This window comes from Bos indicus x Bos taurus, chromosome 8 (genome assembly GCF_003369695.1).
Source record: "Bos indicus x Bos taurus breed Angus x Brahman F1 hybrid chromosome 8, Bos_hybrid_MaternalHap_v2.0, whole genome shotgun sequence".
Taxonomy (NCBI): domain Eukaryota; kingdom Metazoa; phylum Chordata; class Mammalia; order Artiodactyla; family Bovidae; genus Bos; species Bos indicus x Bos taurus.
In genome coordinates this window covers 59,751,514-59,767,210 of record NC_040083.1, presented here as the reverse complement: position 1 = coordinate 59,767,210, position 15,697 = coordinate 59,751,514, and the positions used below count along the sequence as shown (strand labels likewise).

Below are 15,697 nucleotides of genomic sequence, written 5' to 3'. Positions count from 1 at the left end.
GACCTCACTCACCGAGGAGGTGACCAGACTGCTGTTGCCACGGTGACTACTAAACGTTCCGGTTGCCCTGGTGACGGATCCTCCACTCCGGGGCAGGGTTCCAGAGGCTTCAGTCAAGCCTCTCCCTCATTCGGCCCTGCACCGCCTCGTCCCTTCCCCTCCCCAACTTCCTCAGAACCGGCCCGAACTCCCTCACGAATTTCTGCAGGTGTCCAAGTCCCTTCCTCAAGCTGTAACTTGTAGGCAAGGGCTCAGCACACAACGCCTGCTGCCAGGGCTAGTCCACAACCAAGCGCCTTCTCTCCCTCGGGGCCAACACCTCCCCGTCCCGCTTCAGACAAGATCCTGACCTAAAGACTTGTAACAGACGAGACAAAGCCTAGAGGTATGTAGTCTCTCAAGTGGCCCTCCTCCAAATCCGCATCCCACTTCCTCCTAATACCTTCCTGTCCCTTCCCACCTGACTCCAACCCCCTCCCATCCTCTGCTTTTCATCCTTATCCTCTCCCTCCCCCACTTTTCTCCACTCAGGTCCCTCCTCCCCTTTTTTCCCTTTCTGTTCCTCCCATCCTGTGGTTATTCACTCTCAGGACCCCTTTCTCGTTTTGCTGAATGTCTGGCTACCTTCCTCTCCATCATCCTACTTCTCCCCCTACTTTCTGACACAAACTTCCTCTTTGGAAAGGCCCTGATGAGTTTAGTTCGGTTCAGTTCTGTTCAGTCCAGTTTCGTCGCTCAGTCGTGTCCGACTCTTTGCGACCCCATGAATCGCAGCACGCCAGGCCTCTCTGTCCATCACCAACTCCCATAGTTCACTCAGACTCACCTCCATCGAGTCAGTGATGCCATCCAGCCATCTCATCCTCTGCCGTCCCCTTCTCCTCCTGCCCCTAATCCCTCCCAGCATCAGGGTCTTTTCCAATGAGTCAACTCTTCGCAGGAGGTGGCCAAAGTACTGGAGTTTCAGCTTTAGCATCATTCCTTCCAAAGAAATCCCAGGGCTGATCTCCTTCAGAATGGACTGGTTGGATCTCCTTGCAGTCCAAGGGACTCTCAAGAGTCTTCTCCAACACCACAGTTCAAAAGCATCAATTCTTCAGCACTCAGCTTTCTTCACAGTCCAACTCTGGCATCCATACATGACCACAGGAAAAACCGTAGCCTTGACTAGATGGACCTTTGTTGGCAGAGTAATGTCTCTGCTTCTGAATATGCTATCTAGGTTGGACACAACTTTCCTTCCAAGGAGTAAGCGTCTTTTAATTTCATGGCTGCAGTCACCATCTGCAGTGATTTTGGAGCCCAAAAAAATAAAGTCTGTCACTGTTTCCACTGTTTCCCCATCTATTTCCCATGAAGTGATGGGACCAGATGCCATGATCTTCGTTTTCTGAATGTTGAGCTTTAAGCCAACTTTTTCAGTCTCCACTTTCACTTTCATCAAGAGGCTTTTTAGTTCCTCTTCACTTTCTGCCATAAGGGTGGTGTCATCTGCATATCTGAGGTTATTGAGATTTCTCCCAGAAATCTTGATTCCAGCTTGTGTATCTTCCAGCCCAGCATTTCTCATGATGTACTCTGCATATAAGTTAAAGAAGCAGGGTGACAATATACAGCCTTGACCTACTCCTTTTCCTATTTGGAACCAGTCTGTTCCATGTCCAGTTCTAACTGTTGCTTCCTGACCTGCATATAAGGTTTCTCAAGAGGCAGGTCAGGTGGTCTGGTATTCCCATCTCTTTCAGAATTTTCCACAGTTTATTGTGATCCACACAGTCAAAGGCTTTGGCATAGTCAATAAAGCAGAAATAGATGTTTTTCTGGAACTCTCTTGCTTTTTCCATGATCCAGCAGATGTTGGCAATTTGATCTCTGGTTCCTCTGCCTTTTCTAAAACCAGCTTGAGCATCAGGAAGTTCACGGTTCACGTATTGCTGAATCCTGGCTTGGAGAATTTTGAGCATTACTTTACTAGCGTGTGAGATGAGTGCAATTGTGCAGTAGTTTGAGCATTCTTTGGCATTGCCTTTCTTTGGGATCGGAATGAAAACTGACCTTTTCCAGTCCTGTGGCCACTGCTGAGTTTTCCAAATTTGCTGGCATATTGAGTGCAGCACTTTCACAGCATCATCTTTCAGGATTTGAAATAGCTCAACTAGAATTCCATCACCTCCACTAGCTTTGTTCGTAGTGATGCTTTCTAAGGCCCACTTGACTTCACATTCCAGGATGTCTGGCTCTAGGTCAGTGATCACACCATCGTGATTATCTGGGTCGTGAAGATCTTTTTTGTACAGTTCTTCTGTGTATTCCTGCCACATCTTAATATCTTCTGCTTCTGTTAGGTCCATACCATTTCTGTCCTTTTTCGAGCCTATCTTTGCATGAAATGTTCCTTTGGTATCTCTGATTTTCTTGAAGAGATCTCTAGTCTTCCCCATTCTGTTGTTTTCTTCTATTTCTTTGCATTGGTTGCTGAGGAAGGCTTTCTTATCTCTTCTTGCTATTCTTTGGAACTCTGCATTCAGATGCTTATATCTTTCCTTTTCTCCTTTGCTTTTCACTTCTCTTCTTTTCACAGCTATTTGTAAGGCCTCCCCAGACAGCCATTTTGCTTTTTTGCATTTCTTTTCCATGGGGATGGTCTTGATCCCTGTCTCCTGTACAATGTCATGAACCTCAGTCCATAGTTCATCAGGCACTCTATCTATCAGATCTAGTCCCTTAAATCTATTTCTCACTCCCACTGTATAATCATAAGGGATTTGATTTAGGTCATACCTGAATGGTCTAGTGGTTTTCCCTACTTTCTTCAATTTAAGTCTGAATTTGGCAATAAGGAGTTCGTGATCTGAGCCACAGTCAGCTCCTGGTTTTGTTTTTGCTGACTTATATAGAGCTTCTCCATCTTTGGCTGCAAAGAATACAATCAATCTGATTTCGGTGTTGACCATCTGGTGATGTCCATGCGTAGAGTTTTCTCTTGTGTTGTTGGAAGAGGGTGTTTGCTATGACCAGTGCATTTTCTTGGCAAAATGCTATTAGTCTTTGCCCTGCTTCATTCCATATTCCAAGGCCAAATTTGCCTGTTACTCCAGGTGTTTCTTGACTTCCTACTTTTGCATTCCAGTCCCTTATAATGAAAAGGACATCTTTTTGGGGTATTAGTTCTAAAAGGTCTTATAGGTCTTCATAGAACCGTTCAACTTCAGCTTCTTCAGCATTACTGGTTGGGGCATAGACTTGGATTACTGTGATATTGAATGGTTTGCCTTGGAAACGAACAGAGATCATTCTGTCATTTTTGAGATTGCATCCAAGTACTGCATTTCGGACTCTTTTGTTGACCATGATGGCCACTCCATTTCTTCTAAGGGATTCTTGCCCGCAGTAGTAGATATAATGGTCATCTGGGTTAAATTCACCCATTCTGATGAGTTTAAGAAATGATAAATGTAGTATTTGGGGAACATGGACCAAAGTAGAGAGCAGGAGAAGGTAAGGCTGGAATCCTTAGGCAGTGCTTCAAATGATGACAAGCCTTGAATGTCAGGGCCAAGAAATTTGGACCTAATCCTTAGGCTGAGTCATTTGATTGTTTTTAGGCAAAGGAATGCCATTTCAGAAAGGTCTCACACCTGGGTCATTAAGAAGGACTGACACCCTTTGTACCTGGGCTTCCCAGGTGGTACTAGTGGAAAAGAACCCACTTGCTGATGCAGGTAGACATGGGAGATGTGGGTTCGATCCCTGGGTTGGGAAGATCCCCTGGAGGAGGGCATGGCAACCCACTCCAGTATTCTTGTCTGAAGAATCCCATAGACAGAGGAGCCTGGCAGTCTGTAGGGTCACATAGAGTCAGACACAACTGAAGTGACTTAGCATGCATGACCCCGTTTGGACATCCTTCCAAGATAAATTAGGCACACCCCAGTCTCCACAGCATCCTGGGCTTACCCCAGCACAACACCAACTCATTTGTATTGTCATTTTGGTTAACTGGTCTCCTTTCTAGATTCTTTCAGCTGAGTCCAGTGCCTGAGTAAAAGTATTAAGATTAGGCTCTTTAAAAGCATAAGTTACATAAATCAATGAAAGAATGGACGATTAGATTAATATGCTAGGAAAGGCAGCAGAGGAGCAAGGGTATTACATAATCCAGGTAGAAAACTATGAGAATTTGAACAAAATGGGAGGGAAAGGAGAGGAGAGAATGGACTTGTGGGATATTTAGAAGATAGGAAATATAGTCTTTGGTGCCCATTCTAAGATGTGGGCTGAGAGGAAAGGAGAAGACCATGATAATTCCCAGAGTTCAGTTTTGATGACCTGTGGGACATCAATTTAGCAATGTCTAGCAGACAGTTGGGTACGACTGTGAAGTTCAGGGTCTGAGCTGGAAATATGGATTTAGGGGTCATCAACATATAACTGGAAGTAGCTGAAGCACTGAACATGAATGACATTACCAAGGGCAGGGAGGGGTCCTTGGACAAGACTAGACTGTGGTCACTGCATCCTGCACTCTTCGGAGCAAACCCCCACTTTGGCTTGGTCTTCCCAGTCTCTAGAACTTCACAGCCTGACCTCTATGATCCTAAATTACACCCAGAATCCTGCTCTCGGACTAGCCAAGATGCTATGTTCAGGATCCCTTCTCTGCTACCATCTACTGATGGGATTCTGACTGCTTCAGACTTTCAGTACGCAGTTTGGGTCTAGGCACATGGGTGAACCTCCTAGCACCAAGCCCTGGCCCAGAGCTCATCTGGCTTCCCCCAAGTCATATCTCAGGTGCATTAAAAGCTTTATCTTAATTCCATAGCCCCCTGTGAATCCTGACTTGCAGACCCTCTAATCCTAACCTAATGAAACATGTACCCTGTTCTACCGCTAGATGGAAGCAGACAAGGTCACAGAAGAGCCTCATACCACCTTGGATGCAGAAGAGAGCCTTTCTTCAAAGGACCCCTCTCCTGAGGACTCACAGGAGCCCCCTATCCCTGAAAGCCCCTTAGAGCCCGCCGTCTCTGAAACCCTGTTAGAGTCCCTTGCCTCTGAATCTCCTGTGTTGCCCTCCACTTCCCAGACCTCTTTAGACATCCACACCTCTGAAGCCCCTGTAGAGCCTTCCACCTCTACCACCCCTTTAGAACACTCTGCCTCTGAAGTCCCTTTGGAGACCCTTACCCCTGAGACCCAGTTGGAAACCCACATCCCCAAAGTCCTAGATCAACAACTTGCTTTTCAGACTTCGTCACTAGGCCATGCCTCCCCTGATAATCCAGAGGAAGATTTCTCTGAGTCTTCCTCCAGCGAGAGCTCATGGGCAAAGAGGTCCATCCACACCTCTGAATTTGAAGGCTTTCCAAGGCACTCCCTTTCAGGCTCTCCATCCCAGGTCTACTTGGACACATCTACAAAAGTGAAGGAAGAGGAAGAAGAGGGCGAGAAAGAGATGGATGTCGCTGACAGTAATACTCACGCAGCTCAGCCTGAACACCGGCTGGGCAAGAAGGGGAAGAAAGGAGTCAGCCGTAATTGCTCCTGCTCATTCCCCTTTTCTCAGCACTGTCTTTGACCTGCCTCAGGAGGAGGAGATTGGGTTACTCTGTGACCTGGCCCCTTCTCTTAGATTTGGGGCCTCCTCACTTCGCCTTAGTTACTTAGCCTTTCCCTCCCCAGGTTACACCATCCACCCAGTGGTCCCTGCTAAACAGGCAGACCTGGTGGGTGTGGCTAAGGCAATGCACAGAGAGAAGTTTGGTACGCAAGTGAATTATCTTTTCCAATGGGAGAAGGATGCAGCCCTGAATGCCATCCAAACAGGTGAGCCCAGGCAGCCTTTCAGGGAACTGTGAGAGGCCCATGGCCATCCCTCTGTCCAACAGGATCTAGGAACCTGCTCCTTCAGTGGATAGCCCTTGTGGAAAATGGCACCACCACCTTCCTGGAATCTGGGAGGGGAGCAGATGGGTAGGCCAAAGTAGATGAGGGTGGATGCAGACAAAAAGTGAGGATATTCATATAAAGCCAAGCAGGAACAGGTGGCTGAACTAGGGCTCAGGTAACCTGCACCAAACAGATCCTAAAGCAGAGATGGCCCAGGACCCTGGACAGTTTCCAGGTGACTTGTTGCTCTAACAAGGCAAAAGGCCTTAGTCCCCTTGGTGGAAATGTATTAAAAGGCTGTCATGGGGACTTCCCTGGCAGTCCAGTGGTTAAGACTCTGCACTTCCACTGCAGGGGGTGCAGGTTTGACCCCTGACACTGATGTGGGGGAACAAGGATCCCACCACATGGTGCAGCTAAAAGTTAAAAAAAAAAAAAGGCCATGATCCCTGAATGCCAAACCCATGATCACCTGGAAATCCAAAGCTCTAAGTCTTCTCACCAAAGAGAGCCATGTCTTCTAGTCCCATTAACTCCAAGTCTCAGCCCAGAAGTAGTATTCTAGACGGTCCTGTTAATGGCATGCCAGGCTTCACTATGTCTGTATATAAAGGGTGTGCATGTGAACCATGTGAGCACACACCATTCTGTGTGTGAACACGTGCATCTGTGTCACTGAACTTCACGTCTGTAGGAATTCGGTAAGAAGGTCACCTGACCTGTTATGAGGATTCTGGGATTTCTCAACTGAATTCAATAGGTATCACTGCATTTGGGGGAAGGGGGTTTATTTCCCTATTGATTGGAATAGAGTTATGTTCTAACCATAAGAGATGTTATCATGCAAATGAGACTGTGTGATCATGGAAATGAATGTATTGTGCAGTCAAAATGGCATCCCCTATAATGTCTCCTCCCCAGTCCTCGTCCAATTATAACAGGAAGAGGGTTTGGAATCAAGGCAGAGTAGAAGGCCCTACTCTGGAATGCACAGCCCACTCTATATTGTCCCACATTAAGGGGATTATAGAGTCTGAGGTATAATTGCCATTCCTCTAGCTCAAACTTCAGTCTTCTTCATCTGAAAGATGAGCAATGACTCCGACAACAGTGCTTGAACTTGACTCTCCCAGGCCCTCAGGCCAGGCCTTGATCTATGGGGCACTGCACAATTGCACTCATCTCACACGCTAGTAAAGTAATGCTCAAAATTCTCCAAGCCAGGCTTCAGCAATATGTGAACTGTGAACCTCCAGGTGTTCAAGCTGGTTTTAGAAAAGGCAGAGGAACCAGAGATCAAATTGCCAACATCTGCTGGATCATGGAAAAAGCAAGAGAGTTCCAGAAAAACGTCTATTTCTGCTTTATTGACTATGCCAAAGCCTTTGTCTATGTGGATCACAATAAACTGTGGAAAATTCTGAAAGAGATGGGAATATCAGACCACCTGACCTGCCTCTTGAGAAACCTATTTGCAGGTCAGGAAGCAACAGTTAGAACTGGACATGGAACAACAGACTGGTTCCAAGTAGGAAAAGGAGTAGGTCAAGGCTGTATATTGTCACTGTGCTTATTTAACTTATATGCAGAGTACATCATGAGAAACACTGGGCTGGAAGAAGCACAAGCTGGAATCAAGATTGCCGGGAGAAATCTCAATAACCTCAGATATGCAGATGACACCACCCTCATGGCAGAAAGTGAAGAGGAACTAAAAAGCCTCTTGATGAAAGTGAAAGAGGAGAGTGAAAAAGTTGGCTTAAAGCTCAACATTCAGAAAACGAAGATCATGGCATCTGGTCCCATCACTTCATGGAAAATAGATGGGGAAACAGTGGAAATAGTGGCAGACTTTATTATTTTGGGCTCCAAAATCATGGCAGATGGTGACTGCCGTGATTTTAAATTAAAAGACGCTTTAATAAATTAATTTCATTTAATTAAATGAAATTAAAAGACGCTTACTCCTTGGAAAGAAAGTTATGTCCAATCTAGATAGCATATTGAAAAGCAGAGACATTACTTTGCCAATAAAGGTCCGTCTAGTCAAGGCTATGGTTTGTCCAGTGGTCATGTATGACCATGGATGGTTACGGATGTGAGAGTTGGACTGTGAAGAAAGCTGAGCGCCAAAGAATTGATGCTTTTGAACTGTGGTATTGGAGAAGACTCTTGAGAGTCCCTTGGACTGCAAGGAGATCCAACCAGTCCATTCTAAAGGAGATTGGTCCTGGGTGTTCATTGGAAGGACTGATGCTAAAGCTGAAACTCCAATACTTTGGCCACCTCACGTGAAGAGTTGACTCATTGGAAAAGACTCTGATGCTGGGAGGGATTGGGGACAGGAGGAGAAGGGGACGACAGAGGATGAGATGGCTGGATGGCATCACCGACTCGACGAACGTGAGTTTGAGTGAACTCTAGGAGTTGGTGATGGACAGGAAGGCCTGGCGTGCTGCGGTTCATGGAGTCGCAAAGAGTTGGACACGACTGAGCGACTGAGCTGAACTGAACCCTTGTTCAACTCTGCACCTCACCTGTTCATGCACTGGATCCTGCTATTCTAAACAGAGTTCAGAATTCCTCCAGTGGAATGCCAGCCTCCACCCAACCTCATTGTGACTCGGTCTAAACTCTGCCCCCTTTCAACCAAGCTTCCCTGGTGTGATGGGGCACTAATACAACGGGCTGGCGGTGTAAGTCAGAAGCATCAAAGCCAAAAGCCACATCTGGACAGGCTTCAGATGCTAAGAGACCATGGGTAAGACAAGAAAACCTAGTTTGACAGGCACAGAATTGTGGATTGTGGTCCTGGCCAGAGTCAAAGAGCAGAGGACACTTGACTCTTTCTCATTCTCCTTATGGAACTTCAGGGTTTTACCTGAAATACTGGGTCTCTCTTCCCTCCTAAAGGAATTTGCTCAATCGCTTATTCAGTCAAGCTTCTATGTTCTCAGAGCACCTGTTTTGTACCAGGTCCTGTGTGAGGACTCAAAACAGTGATGAAAAGACTGACCCTGCCTTAGAGGAACTCACAGTGGAAGGAGAATACAAGTGAACAGTCCACTAGAAGGCACTGTGATGTGACAAGGGTAGCACAAGAGTCATGGAAGGCAGGAGGAGAGGGACTCCTAGACAGAAGGGGAAATCAGGGACAACTTTTTGATGGAGATGGCAGTTCACTGGAGCTTTTAAATAGGATTAAGAGTCCTAGAGCTGAAGGCCCCACTCCTGGGGGGTTGAGGGGGAGACCCAGGATTGTTGACTTCAAGTTGGGATACTCTCAGCTCTCACAGAGGATGAGAAAACCTGAGTGGGAAAGGCTCTGGATCTCCTCCCACATTTACTCAGCACCACCCTTGCCTTGTGGTGAGACTAATTGTGAAGCCAGACCGTTTCTCATCTCAAGGGCAGCAGCCTCTGGCCAGTGCCTGCTCTCAGGGATACAGCTTAGGCTCTTCTTCCTTCCCATGCCTCCTTTCTTAGCCTCACAAGACTCTATTTTTGCTGTTCACCCCACTCATGACTTCTGGCCTCCCCTTTTCTCCTGAACCTTGGAGAACCATAGGCAGCCCTTCTCAGGTTCACAGAGGGCATTAGTTCAGTAACCTCAGGAATGTAGAAGGGACATATGACAGTGCCAGCCTGAAGAAGTGAGGGAAGCCCGCCTCCTTCCTCGTGGCACTGGGGCTGCCCCACCTCCTCCTCTTCAGGTCCCTTCACCACCATGCTCCTTAGGAGCCAATCTCCACCACCTACTCTGCACCTGGCCCATCATCTTCCTTTGCCCTCACCTTAGACACTTCAAGGAAACCAAGCAAAGGTGGGCTCTAGCGTTGGGAGGGGAGGAGATGAGAATCCCACAGTCACAGAGAACACAGCAAGATACATGTGCATCATCACACAGAAGCTCATTTATAATAATCTTCCTGCTCAGAAATGAAGGCTGTCTTCAGTCACCTCTGACAGGCCGACACAGGTGGAATGGATCCTCGGGTGGGACAGGCTCTGAAGACACTCGTAGGGTGATGAGAAAACCTTGAACAAAAAGTCTAAAGGGGCAGGGAGGAGGATGTGTGGGTGGTGATAGAGACACATGGAGGGAGAGGTAAGAACACTTTGGGCGGAGCTTAGGCTATTTTTCCCTGTTCAGATCAGATCAGTCGCTCAGTCGTGTCCAACTCTTTGCGACCCCATGAATCGCAGCACACCAGGCCTCCCTGTCCATCACCAACTCCCGGAGTTCACTCAGACTCATGTCAATCGAGTCAGTGATGCCATCCAGCCATCTCATCCTCTGTCGTCCCCTTCTCCTCTTGCCCCCAATCCCTCCCAGCATCAGAGTCTTTTCCAATGAGTCAACTCTTCGCAGGAGGTGGCCAAAGTATTGGAGTTTCAGCTTTAGCATCATTCCTTCCAAAGAAATCCCAAGGCTGATCTCCTTCAGAATGGACTGGTTGGATCTCCTTGCAGTCCAAGGGACTCTCAAGAGTCTTCTCCAACACCACAGTTCAAAAGCATCAATTCTTCGGCGCTCAGCTTTCTTCACAGTCCAACTCTCACATCCAAACATGACCACTGGAAAAACCATAGCCTTGACTAGACGAACCTTTGTTGGCCAAGTAATGTCTCTGCTTTTGAATATGCTATCTAGGTTGGTCATAACTTTCCTTCCAAGGTGTAAGTAAGTGTCTTCTAATTTCATGGCTGCAGTCACCATCTGCAGTGATTTTGGAGCCCAAAAAAATAAAGTCTGACACTGTTTCCACTGTTTCCCCATCTATTTCCCGTGAAGTGATGGGACCAGATGCCATGGTCTTCGTTTTCTGAATGTTGAGCTTTAAGCCAACTTTTTCACTCTCCACTTTCACCTTCATCAAGAGGCTTTTTAGTTCCTCTTCACTTTCTGCCATAAGGATGGTGTCATCTGCACATCTGAGGTTATTGATATTTCTCCTGGCAATCTTGATTCCAGCTTGTGTTTCTCCAAGTCCAGCGTTTCTCATGATGTACTCTGCATATAAGTTAAAGAAGCACAGTGACAATATACAGCCTTGATGTACTCCTTTTCCTATTTGGAACCAGTCTGTTGTTCCATGTCCAGTTCTAACTGTTGCTTCCTGACATGCATACAAATTTCTCAAGAGGCAGATCAGGTGGTCTGATATTCCCATCTCTTTCAGAATTTTCCACAGTTTATTGTGATCCACACAGTCAAAGGTTTTGGCATAGTCAATAAAGCAGAAATAGATGTTTTTCTGGAACTCTCTTGCTTTTTCCATGATCCAGCAGATGTTGGCAATTTGATCTCTGGTTCCTCTACCTTTTCTAAAACCAGCTTGAATATCTGGAAGTTCACGGTTCACATATTGCTGAAGCCTGGCTTGGAGAATTTTAAGCATTACTTTACTAGCGTGTGAGGTGACTGCAACTGTGCAGTGGTTTGAGCATTCTTTGGCATTGCCTTTCTTTGGGATTGGGATGAAAACTGACCTTTTCCAGTCCTGTGGCCACTGCTGAGTTTTCCAAATTTGCTGGCATATTGAGTGCAGCACTTTCACAGCATCATCTTTCAGGATTTGAAATACTTCAACTTTAATTCCATCACCTCCACTAGCTTTGTTCGTAGTGATGCTTTCTAAGGCCCACTTGACTTCACATTCCAGGATGTCTGGCTCTAGGTCAGTGATCACACCATCGTGATTATCTGGGTTGTGAAGATCTTTTTTTGTACAGTTCTTCTGTGTATTCTTGCCATCTCTTCTTAATATCTTCTGCTTCTATTAGGTCCATACCATTTCTGTCCTTTTTCGAGCCTATCTTTGCATGAAATGTTCCTTTGATATCTCTGATTTTCTTGAAGAGATCTCTAGTCTTTCCCATTCTGTTGTTTTCCTGTATTTCTTTGCATTGACTGGTGATAGAAACAAGGTCCAATGCTGTAAAGAGCAATATTGCATAGGAACCTGGAATGTCAGGTCCATGAATTAAGGCAAATTGGAAGTGGTCAAACAAGAGATGGCAAGAGTGAATGTCGACATTCTAGGAATCAGCGAACTGAAATGGACTGGAATGGGTGAATTTAACTCAGATGACCATTATATCTACTACTGCGGGCAGGAATCCCTCAGAAGAAATGGAGTAGCCATCATGGTCAACAAAAGAGTCCGAAATGCAGTACTTGGATGCAATCTCAAAAACGACAGAATGATCTCTGTTCGTTTCCAAGGCAAACTATTCAATATCACAGTAATCCAAGTCTATGCCCCAACCAGTAACGCTGAAGAAGCTGAAGTTGAATGGTTCTATGAAGACCTACAAGACCTTTTAGAACTAACACCCAAAAAAGATGCCCTTTTCATTATAGGGGACTGGAATGCAAAAGTAGGAAGTCAAGAAACACCTGAAGTAACAGGCAAATTTGGCCTTGGAATATGGAATGAAGCAGGGCAAAGACTAATAGCGTTTTGCCCAGAAAATGCACTGGTCATAACAAACACCCTCTTCCAACAACACAAGAGAAGACTCTACACATGGACATCACCAGATGGTCAACACCGAAATCAGATTGATTATATTCTTTGCAGCCAAAGATGGAGAAGCTTTCTTTGCAGCCAAAGATGGAGAAGCTCTATACAGTCAGCAAAAACAAGACCAAGAGCTGACTGTGGCTCAGACCATGAACTCCTTATTGCCAAATTCAGACTTAAATTGAAGAAAGTAGGGAAAACCACTAGACCATTCAGGTATGACCTAAATCAAATCCCTTATGATTATACAGTGGAAGTGAGAAATAAATTTAAGGGCCTAGATCTGATAGATAGAGTGCCTGATGAGCTATGGAATGAGGTTCATGACATTGTACAGGAGACATGGATCAAGACCATCCTCATGGAAAAGAAATGCAAAAAAGCAAAATGGCTGTCTGGGGAGGCCTTACAAATAGCTGTGAAAAGAAGAGAAGCGAAAAGCAAAGGAGAAAAGGAAAGATATAAACATCTGAATGCAGAGTTCCAAAGAATAGCAAGAAGAGATTTTTCCTTGTTACTTTCCCTTATTACTCAATCCCTCCATACCCAGGTCTCTATATTGGCTGGCGCTGCCCCCATTATCTATGGGACTGTTTCCGAATTGGGGATGAGTCCAAGTGCTTTTGTGGACACTTGCTGAGAGAGCACCAGATCATCTCAGGTGTGAAGGGTAACTGTCTTCTGTCGTGTGTTGAGATGTGTGAGAGCATGTGTGTGTGTGTGTGTGTGTGTGTGTGTGTGTGTTGGTTTGGGGGAGACGTTGACATGGGAAGACCAAGCCCTGTCAAGTGCTGGTCTAACCCTCTTCACAGACATATCCGTGCCCTGCAACATGGGCCAGTGCCGCTGCCTCATGTTCTGCTTCATCCCCTCACGCCCAGAGGAGGTGGGTGAGTTCTGGCTCAAGAGACGGGCCACTTTTGACCCCAGGTCTTGGAGGGCCCAATGTCGCTGCAAACACAGCCATGAAGACCACACAGCTACTGGGTCCCATTCCTGCAGGGTCAAAGGTACTTTCTTAAGCAAGGGGAGTGCAGGGGTGGGCATGGGTTTGGATAGGCTGCAAGTAGTTTGGGGATGCAGATGGGGAACTGGGAGGAGAGATTTGGGCATGCAGTTGGTGAGGAAGATGTGAGGATGTGGTCAGCCCCTAGGGAAGCCCGAATTCCCTGCACTCTCCTTGGCTGCCCCCTTGCCTTAGGCTGTTGCTGCAGCTGCTTTGAGTCTAATTTCCTCTGTGCGGCCTGTGACCGGCGCTGGGAGGAACATGAGACTTTCTTTGAGACTGAGGAGACCCGGCGGCGAGGAGGGAGGCCACACGGTGAGAGGGCAACCTGGGCTCAGGGCCCACTCAAGGGTCTATAATCAGCCAAGCTGAAGGCACTCCTGCCCTAAGCCATCCCACCCAGGACTACTTTGCCCCTCCTTCCTGCAGCCCACACCCACACTGATTTATACCCCCAGGAGCAGACTATGTGCCTTTTGCAGAGATGCCTACCCTCCAAGAAGCCATCATCAACCACTCTGACTTCGAGGCCCTCCAGAAGCAGGGGCTCTCTGGCCATCCCAGCTCTTACCCTAGTCCCCCAGGGCTCCCTAGCCCACGCGATGTCCAGCCTGGCCCTCCATCTAAGCCCCGTATCTGACCCTTTCACCTCTGCTCTTCCGTTCTCCAGGGACAGACACTGTCGACACCTGGCGCAGGCCTCTGTGAGCCTGGCCCAGATCAGCAATAAAGAGAAAACCACTGGAATCTGACTGACTCTGTATGAGGCAGAGAGAGCCCAGCCTGGGGCAGACACCCTAGGACCTTGGAGTTAGCACCTCCAGGGGGGCAAGAGACAGGGTAGATCCAACCATCTGCCTCCACCGCACGTGCATTCAAAAGGCTATTTCTGGCATCAGGAAGAGAGAATGGCTTCAAGGGAGGGATTTCAAGAAGGAGCACTGATGTCAGATATAGCTGGGGGCTCCAGGAAGATAAAGACTGAAAGTGTCCATCAGATCTGCAATTAGAAAGTCTTTGGTGACTTCAGAAAGTGCAGTTTTGGTGGTGCAGTGGAAAGCGGAACCAAACAATAGTAAGTGTGAAGGCATTTCTGTAAGAAGCTTAGATGAAAAGAGCAGGGAAGAAGTCAGACAATATCTACAGGGGGATGTGGAATCAAGAAAGCAATTTTTAGTTAGGAAAAAAGCATTCTTTTTAGTTAGGAGAGACCAGTAGAGAAAAAGACCTTGAAGGATACAGTAGAAAAAGAGAAATGCCTAGGGAAGACAGATCCCAAAGACAGAAGGAGAGGATGAGGTAAAGGCAGAGGTGAAGGGATTCAGTCTGGACAGGAGAAACACCACTTCTGGGGACCAGGAAGAAGAAAGAAAGGATGGGGCCCTCACTGAGTTGCAGGGAGTAGAATTCTGTGGACGCTCCCCTGGGAACGTAGGAGACAAGGTCAGTTTCTGGTGGGGGAGGAAGGGGATAAGAGTGGGGGGTGGGCGGGTAGGAGACAGGAAGAGGGATAAAGGCTTGGGAAGGTTAAAGAAAGGAACTGGAGAAAACCCTGATGGGTGGGTAATTGAGGATTCAGGTATAGTTGGAAGCTGGAACCAAGTCAGAGGAGCAGAGAAGCAAAATATTTAGATTAATGGGTGGTGATGGGAAGAGTGTCAGGGAGGAAGAAAATAAGCCAAAAGAAGCCTTGAGGATGTGGAGGGAGCTGACCACACAAATAAGAAAAAAAAGTAAAGCCAGGATGCAATCAACAGATTTTTTAAAAAAGGAACAGAAGTCTCTAATGAGGTCCAGTAGCAGATGCAGTGGTAGGGATCAAAGTACAGGAGACAGTGGCCAGAACCCACAGAGTGTTGCAGCTTTCAGAGAGCAGCTACAAGTGATCACAAGCACCTGGAGCAGAGAATCCAGGGGCCGGGGGCCAGAATGGGTGAATGTGTGGGAGTGACTAGGAAGCCCATACATGATTCTAACGGAGAATAGCAGGTTCTGACAGTAATGGGCTCTATGATCTTAGGCCAGTCACTTTCCCTCCCAGAGCCTCTGTTTCTGGGTCTATAAAATAGGATGGACCTATGTGCTACCTGTGTCTTTAAGAACCCAAAGAAATAACCAGTTTCAAAGTGTTTTGTACTCACCTACCAGTCCTGGCTGGTTTCCTCTTCCTACATCCCAGCACCTCTTATCTCTTGCCCTTCTCCACAGGCACACAGACTACTGTAGCCTCCAGGGTACAGAAAAGGCCAATGTACATTTCCACATTTAA

The 15,697-nt window shown here is 46.8% G+C and overlaps 1 protein-coding gene across 2 annotated transcripts; it reads left to right on the top strand.

Moving 5' to 3' along the window:
* Positions 1 to 12: 12 nt before the first annotated feature.
* Positions 13 to 14,865, top strand: FAM221B (family with sequence similarity 221 member B). Of its 2 annotated transcripts, XM_027549644.1 has the most exons (7): positions 13 to 385; positions 4,898 to 5,537; positions 5,686 to 5,829; positions 12,973 to 13,083; positions 13,235 to 13,432; positions 13,624 to 13,743; positions 13,887 to 14,865. In XM_027549644.1, exons 2-7 carry the CDS (start codon positions 4,898 to 4,900, stop codon positions 14,066 to 14,068), a joined length of 1,395 nt encoding a protein of 464 aa, XP_027405445.1. In that variant the 5' UTR covers positions 13 to 385; the 3' UTR covers positions 14,069 to 14,865. The 2 variants fall into 2 exon arrangements, with proteins under 2 accessions (XP_027405445.1, XP_027405446.1); XM_027549645.1 differs by lacking the exon at positions 13 to 385 and having other exon boundaries at positions 3,824 to 5,537.
* The last annotated feature ends 832 nt before the right edge of the window (positions 14,866 to 15,697 follow it).